This window comes from Gekko japonicus, unplaced genomic scaffold (genome assembly GCF_001447785.1).
Source record: "Gekko japonicus isolate JY-2015 unplaced genomic scaffold, Gekko_japonicus_V1.1 scaffold69, whole genome shotgun sequence".
NCBI classification, from domain to species: Eukaryota; Metazoa; Chordata; class Lepidosauria; order Squamata; family Gekkonidae; genus Gekko; species Gekko japonicus.
In genome coordinates, this window is record NW_015175972.1 from 228462 (window position 1) to 236687 (window position 8226).

General features: G+C 45.8%; 1 protein-coding gene across 1 annotated transcript in view; it reads left to right on the plus strand.

The window, feature by feature from the left end:
- Nucleotides 1-2980: 2980 nt before the first annotated feature.
- The window catches only part of RPN1 (ribophorin I), an 18158-nt gene continuing 12912 nt past the window's right edge, over nt 2981-8226 (plus strand). Inside the window, exons 1-2 of the mRNA XM_015426077.1 lie at nt 2981-3346; nt 7558-7622. Of these exons, the coding sequence (XP_015281563.1) occupies nt 3113-3346; nt 7558-7622 (299 nt within the window). The 5' untranslated portion in view covers nt 2981-3112. The remainder of the gene's footprint in view (nt 3347-7557; nt 7623-8226) is intronic.

An 8226-nucleotide genomic window follows, 5' to 3' on the forward strand; every position in this document is an offset into this window, starting at 1 on the left:
TCTGGTTTATATATATATGTTTGAAATGCTTTTAATAAACTTTTAAAATTAAAAAAATATATTTTGTGTAAAAAACCCCAGACATACACAGACATGCAGGCACACACACGAAACAACAAAAATGTGTGCATTTAAGATATTTGAAGTTAATGTGATAAATAAACTGATCATAGATTTATTTCTTAGGTTTTTCTAGGGTTTTCTTACTTCAAAATGCTTCTGTAGAGAAATTTTGTCCATGCTAGAAATCACATCTATGGTTCCAATAATTGGGACTACACTCTGTCTGCGAACTGGAGCCTGGCTGCAAGGTTGTAGCTGCAAAGAAGGAAGGTGCTGGGGGATAAGTCATCAAACTCCAAGCACAGAGTACTTCAGGCCTTAGTTATGCAAATAGCTCCCCCCCCCAAAAAAGACAAAAGGTTTACAATCTTACATCTCTGCAAGAATGTCACACCTAAAGGGATAGAGACAGGGGAAGTCAAAAGTCTAGCTTGTGAGGTACCAATAATGGCTTTTTCCCCACCATAGAGAACAATGGAGGGGATAGGGGCAACCTGTTTGGGGGCTCGTAGAATTGGACCCCCTGGTCCAATGTTCTTCAAACATGGTTGGTATCTTGGGGAAAGGCTCCAGCAGCTACCCTGCGAGTTTGGAGCCTCTCCCTCAAACTCCCTCCCTTTCAGCCCCCAGAATATACCCTATGTTTTCACCATTGACTTCAATGGCTCATAGGATATAATGGGGCCGAAATTGACATTCGGCTGGCCCTTTTTCAGGCCCAAAAAGGACGGGAGAATGGGGGGGCTCTGCAGGCCGTTTTTCAGGCCCCGGACACTGAAAAAGCCGGGGAGGGCAGCTCAGCAGTCGCCCCCCCCCTGCGGTGGTTGCAGCTGCCGCCTAAAGCGGCCGGGCGGGGGCATAATTTTTAAAAGAGCCCCTAAGGAGAGCTGGGGGGAGCCAGAATGACCTCTCGCGGGAGAGGTGGAATTTGCCCCTAGGAGTCCAAGGCCACCAGCCCGGGGCTCAGGGAGGCAGGGGAACATCCCCCCGTGTCCCAACTGATGGCTGGTGGGAGCAGGGGGTGGGGCTTATATGCCCGCCCCCTGCGCTCCTGGCTGGAGGAGTGGTGCTCCGGTGCGCTCTGGCAGCAACCAAGGCCTGGACTTATATACTCTATAATGTTTGAGCTTTATGAATTTGCTCTCATATTACATTGGGTCATCCCACAGACTTTCCCCCCCTTCTTATTCTATAACAAGGTATAGAAGGAACTCTATGTCTGGGACAGTGATGCTCTGTATTCTTGGTGCTTGGGGGGCAACAGCTGGAGGGCTTCTGGAGTTCTGGCCCTGCTGGCGGACCTCCTGATGGCACCTGGGCTTTGGCCACTGTGTGACACAGAGTGTTGGACTAGATGGGCCGCTGGCCTGATCCAACATGGCTTATGCTCTTGGAGGAATCTTGGATGTTTTCCTGTATTCTTCTGGACATGGAACAGGGGTCACTGGGGTGGGGAGGTATTTGTGAATTTCCTGCATTGTGCAGGGGGTTGGACTAGATGACCCTGGGGGGTCTCTCCGAACTCTGTGATTCTAATGTTGTTATGAGGATGAAATGGAGGAGAGAACAGTGTAAGCCACTTTGAGGCCCCATTGGAGAGAAAGGTGGGGTATAAATGAAGTAAATAAATACTTCCATCCTACTGGGAATACTCTCTCTAATCAGATGCAAATAAACATAAGAGACCAGCCATCGCTGCCCTACCAAGATGAGAACAAAGTTTGAGTCCTGTGGCACCTTTAAGTCTTAAAGCTGCCACCGGACTCACAATATGTTCTGTTGCTTCAGACCAACACGGCTATCCACCTCAATCTACCAAGCTGAGAGTCATTCTCACTGTGACCTTTTATGGCCACCATTTTAGGGTTGCCACCCTCCAAGTGGGACATGGGGATCCCCCAGAATTACAGTTTATCTCCAGCCTGCACCGATCAGTTCCCCAGGAGAAAAGGGATGCTTTGGAGGGTGGATTCTATGGCACTGTACCCTGCTGAGGTCCCTCCACTCCCTAAACCCTGCCCTCCCCAGGCTCCACCCCCCAAATCTCCAAGTATTTCCCAACCTAGAGTTGGCAACCCTAATTTGTGTACCACTTTGCATATTTCCTAAATATAAAAAAGGAAGAGATACTGATAAAGCTATAAAATCTACACAACTGAAATCCCACTAAGCAAAAGGATTCATGAGACTGCAGGTTCAAATCCCTGCTCTGCCATGGAAGCTTGTCATGGTTAAGAGTGTCGGACCAGTATCTGAGAGACCCAGGTTCAAGTCCCCACTCATGCCATGGAAGCTTGTTGGGTGAGTTGAGGCCAGTTGCACACTCTCGGCCTAATCTGCCTCACAGGGCTGCTGCAAGAATAAAACGGAGGAGAATGATGTAAATCATGTTGGGCTCCTGTTGAGAAGAAAGGCTAGGTATGAATGAAAACAACAACAATAGAAATGACAGTGCAGAATTGCACTACTGGAAGCAACATTGTCTTAGTAATTTAAATAATTAAGTACTCCGCCAATTACAACATGGTTTTAAAGTTGTTTTAATGGGGTTTCCTTGAAAATTTGCAAAGAGGTAAAAGACTCAGCTCTGGAACACGTCCACAAACAAGTTCTCTCAATACGTCTCTAATTCTGATACCTCTTACAATTTGAAAACCATATTTCGGGATTTTGGAGAGAAATGGGTTCTATTTTTTTTCTTTATTCTACAGTTTTTCTGCAATTGGTTAAGGTTTTGTCTTGTTGTTTTGAATATCTGGGTTGTTGACAGCACTGCAGTCTGACGCATCCCTCCAGCGCTGGGTTCGATTTCTCACGTGCACTCAGGCAACCGCAGAGCTGCCTCGATCACATGGGGCAGGCGGGCAGGGCCACCACAGAGGGAGGGGTCCTCGAGTCATTTGCGCCGGCTGCTTGCTGGGTGTCGCCATCTTGTCTTTCCCTCAGCGTGGGGGGCGCCATCTTGTGCCCTCCCGATGAATGAGCGGCATCGCAAAGGAGTGAGTCCATCCGGTTTGGTCCGCCGCTGCGTCTCTCAGCGTGGCCGGCCATGGAGTCCTACCTCGCCAGCCTTTTCCTCTTTCTCTGCTTGGGGCGCGCCTTGACGGCCCCAGAGCTGCTCAACGAAGAGGTGAAGCGGACGATAGATCTTAGCACGCACCTGGCCAAAGTGACGGCCGAACTGAGCTTGGTGAACTCCGCAGGGAGCTCCGGGGCTGCCTCCTCTTTCCTTCTGGCTCTGGATCCCGGCCTGGAGAGCCACCTGGCATACCTGGGGGTGCAGGTGAGCAGCGTAGAGAGTCACAGTGCTTTTCCTTTTGAAGCACCCTGTGCCTGATCCCCCCCCCCCCCCATAAAGATGCTGCACATACCAGTTCTGGCGCCGCCAATCGCTTCTTCTTTGCACCGCTAATTTTGTGTGTTGTTTAGTGTTTCTTCCTCCCGCGGTGACACTTTCCCTGTTTTCTCCCAGTGTGGTGTTAATTTCCCTTGCTCTATAGCTTTCGTTGCTTCCCCTTCTCTTTGTTGGCATTAGCAGTGATTTTTTTTGTCTTGTAAATGCAAGTTCTGCAATGGTTTGATTTCCGTGCTTGAGTACTGTGCTGGATAATTGATTGGTGGTGGTAATGGTGGAGCCTGGTCTCATTTGTCTTTACGCTCAGTGTCTGGTCTGCTAAGATGCCGTCTGCGGGTGGAAGAAATTTTTCACTTATTTACATATGCCTGTCCTGCATTTCTCCCCAAGGGAAATCTAAGGACATTGTTCTCCCTCTTCCATTTTGTCCTATCAAAGAACAACCCTGTGAGGTAGGTTAGGCTGAGACAGTGGCTGTCCCAAGTTCACATGATGAGCTTCCATGGCAAAGTGGGGATTTGAATGTGGGGGTCCTGGACACTGTTCCCTCTAAGCTGAGTTAGTGTGAGCTAGCTCACAGATTTTTAGCCTCCGGCTCACACATTTTTGTCTTAGCTCAGGAAGGAGGGCTCCAGAGCAAACTCTTTTATGCAGTAGCCAAATCGCTCGCTCACAACTTTCATGCCAGTAGCTCACAAAGTAGAATTTTTGCTCACAAGGCTCCACAGCTTAGAGGGAGCGTTGGTCCTGGATCCCAGTCAGACAGTTGAAGCTCCGCATCACACTGGTATATGAGATGAGGGAGCTAGCATTGTAATTTGGGTAGTATAAGAAAGGTACACATTATGAACGTAATTATGTTTTGTTCATTTAGCAGAAGTGGATCCCTGGCGCTGTCTACATAGTTTTCTACGTTACCTAGGAACGCAGTATAAGGAAAATAGCGCTTATGTGGGGATTGGGGAGAGGAGTCAGCTGCTGAGAAGTAGTATGTAGATTGATCCTGGAGTTTGCCAATGTGTCTGTCTAAGAAATGTGCAAAGTGGTGATTTGGTCTGTCACATGTTTCTTTAATTCTCTTCTTCCTGACTGTCAGTTCTCCGTCTTGTGAACTGCTGTTGTAGTAGTGGCCTGGCAAATGCTGACACGTAAGCATAAGCGCTTCAGTCAGAGTGTAGCCAGTAACAACCTGAAGGGAAGGAGGCGTGGTCCTCCAGGCATGTCCGTAAAATTTTATACGCATGACAGTTTACAATGCCTGTGGTTAGCTGCACACACAGGCTGCAGGCAAGAGAATTTTTCAGTGGCTTCTTAGCATTTAGCACTATCTGTGCTTCTTGGTTGGCTTGGGGTATTTGGAGAAGTCGGTAAATAGCATCTTGGAATGTTCGAGAGCCTATACAAAAGACATTTTAAGTGGTTTCTGTTATTGTGATTACAAGTCAATATAAAGTGTAGTCTGGAACAAGTCAATATAAGGTGCGTTTTCTTGAACTTTGAATGGCTACAAACATGCATTGAAGTGTTAGAAAAGAAAGCCATCTGAACTATTTGGGGATGAATTGTTTTGAAGAGCAGATTGCTTTTAGGCAATGTATGACAAACCAGCAGGCTTGGCTCTGTGCAGAGACTTGGCAGTGACCATTCAGTGGACATCTACATCTTTTTATCCCCCCCCCCAACTCTAGTGGTTAGAGTTTCAGACTAGGATTCATGAGACTGCAGGTTCAAATCCCTGCTCTGCCATGGAAGCTTGTTGGGTGACCTTGGGCCAAACACACACTCTTAGCTTAACCTACTTTATAAGATCGATGTTAGGATAAAATGGAGGAGGGAATGTTGTAAGCCGCTTTGGGTCTTCATTTTCACATTTATTTTGTGATTTCCCCCCCGCCCTACACTGCAAGGGGGCTCAGGGTGGCTTACATCAACTCATAGAACAATAAATACATTCATAAAAACGTTACAACAATAAAAAAAACCTTAACCAGATTAAAATTTAAATTAATCATTTAAATATCTATTAGCCGCTCAGTAATTAATTTCTATTCCAATATGCTATGCTTATGCCAGGAGGGGCAGTGGATCATTTGGTGGAATAAGTTGGATGCTTCTAGCACCCATGATCTCAATCGCACCGTAGTGCACATGAAGCGCTTGAGGCAGGGGAGGCCAATGTTATGTGACATCCGCGGCCTCAGCCAAAGGCCTAGGGAACAGCTCTGTTTTACAGGCCCTCCAGAATTGCAGCAAATCCCACAGGGACCTGATCTCAGTCAGGGAGCATGTTCCGCCAGGGCCAGGATTGAGAAGGCCCTGACCCTGGTCGAGGCAAGGTGGACGTCTTTCGGGCTGGGGACTATAAAACGGTGCTGGTCTGGAGAGCGCAAGGCTCTTTGAGATGCTTATGGGGAGAGGCAGTCCTGCAGGTATGCTGGTCCCTGGCCTCATAGGGCCTTAAAGGTTAGCGCCATTACCTTAAACCTGATTCGGTACTCATTGGGGAGAAAGGCAGAGTATAAATAAAAGAGGGAAATAAATGGACATTTTAGTTCAGTCCCTGCTCCCATTTTCAGTACGTGTGCATACATTAAAGCCTTACAATAGCTGCGTAATTCTTCTGCCTTTGCATTCTGTCCATCGTTGAGATGTTTTCCCCACTCCTGATTTTCATTTAAAATTTCCATTTGAAGATACTGTAGTCAAGAGTTGTTCAGAGTTTGTTTGATCAGCTCGTGGGGGAAGGGAAGGGGGGGGGAGTGTTGTAAGGAAAGTGGGCAGGGACTTTGGTCCTTCATCTGGTAGCTAAAGGAGTTGCTCAAGTTGAATGAGAGGAACAGCCTTGTTCCATTTACCATCCCTAAAGCCCAATTTGTCATGTGACTTAGAGTCACATCCAAACATATTTAGTTGCAAAGTCAGTCCTGAGTTCCATGAGGTTGCTTTCTTTGTAGGAGTCTGCAGGGTTGCCCTACAGTCTGTTCGCTTGCTGGCCTGGAAAATAATACATGGTTGAGTTAGGATAATACTGCATGTGGACTCTGAGGTTCCTGTTTTCAGACCTGTCTCAGCACCAAAGTCTTTGTGGCTCCCATGTGGCTGCCTCTAAGCAGACATGCACTGGGATTTCGATGCTCAGAATTTAATTCCCGTATCCGTGCATGCCTGATTTTGGAATAGGACACTGGGGAAAGGGGTCTTAAGCCTTCCCCCACTCACTGTTTCCCAACCTGGAAGAGCCCCAGGGAGCTGCTGTTTGCCATGTTGAGGAAACTTAAGGTATCCAAATGTAAGTTTCCCCAGTGGGGCAAATAGCAGCCAGAGCTGTTTCAGATTGGTAAAATAGGGTGGGAATAAGGAATCATCACATGAACTGCAAAATAATTGGAATAATATCCTTAGAATTGTGGTGAGGCCTCTAAGTACTGTGTGCATTAAAAGTGCAATCAAATATATTGTTGATAGAGTAGTTAGTGCCATACTGAAATGGCAGGTTTTTTCATTGGTTCCGTGTGAAGCCCAGTTCTAGGGATTTCTATTCCCTGGTCTCACCTTTAGTTTTTAATTCCTCTAAAGAACAATGGAACATCATGTACATCCCTTTTTTCTTTTGGCCTGTTTGAACCAAAATGAAACCCCCCTAGAGTTGACAGATACATTATTTTGCTCTGTAAGCATTGGAGGCTCAAAGTATTGCCAGAAAAGCAGAAATCAGAAGTGGGTTTTTTTGTGATTTCAGTAGCGGGGAACCAAAATTAAATCTTACACTATTATTTTGGTCAGCTGGTGGCTGCTTTCCAAAGATGCCCAGTAAAGTGTAAGTCTTGGAAAACCTCTATTCCATAAACTATTTGAAAACTAGTAGAAGACTCTCAAAGATTTGCCAGACATGTCTAGTAGTTACTTCTTGGTAATACATAGCTACAACGTCTTCCAGGTTGTTAATGATTGGATAATTAATTATTAGCATGTATGTTATTAATTAAAATTGTGCACCCTCTTGAATATCTAATCCCTTTCTTTCTGCCAGTAGGAAATACACATCATCTTGTACTTTTTCCTGATTAATTCAGTGATTTTTCCTGTGGAAATTATAAATGGTAGCATTGACTAGACTTTAATGTTGTTCTTTGGAACAGGTAAAAGGTGAAGAAGAGGAGGAGAATACTTTGGAGGTAAAAGAGACAAAGGTTAAAAGTAAAAGGTGAGTCTTACTGTGGGACATAATATATGAAATGGCCATTCTTGTGATTAAGAAAAAAAATCGGTCGCTACTAAATAGAGCTGCAGCCAGTCTGGCTGTCTGAAGAGTGTGTTGTTGTTGTTCAGTCACACAGTCGAGTCTGACTCTTCACAACCCCATGGATCACATCATGCCAGGAGTGTACCTGTGCAATAAACAAGTTTGCCAGTTTGTGGTCACACAATGTACATCTAAGTGTGAAGTGGCCCTAAAATAATAAAGTAAGACATGGATACTATACTAGGAAGTGATCAGATATGTATCACTTGACAACACTGTAGGCACAGAAGAGTTGACATTTCAGATGCCATTTTCATGAAAGTGCAGGTGTGATTGCTTCCTGATTCTGGGAGGTACAGTAGTTCATTCGTTGTGCTTGTTCTCTGGTTTTGCCGGTTGGATGTGGAAAGTAGTTGCCACTGAATCCTTTTGTATTAACACTGGAATATTTTGGAGTATTTAAAATTGTAAATCTTGTGGCTAAATCAGTGTCCTGATTGCTGACTGGTGGGCAAAGTTGCCATTTGGAATAACCCTAGCCCAGGTGGTGTGAGCTAGGAATGTA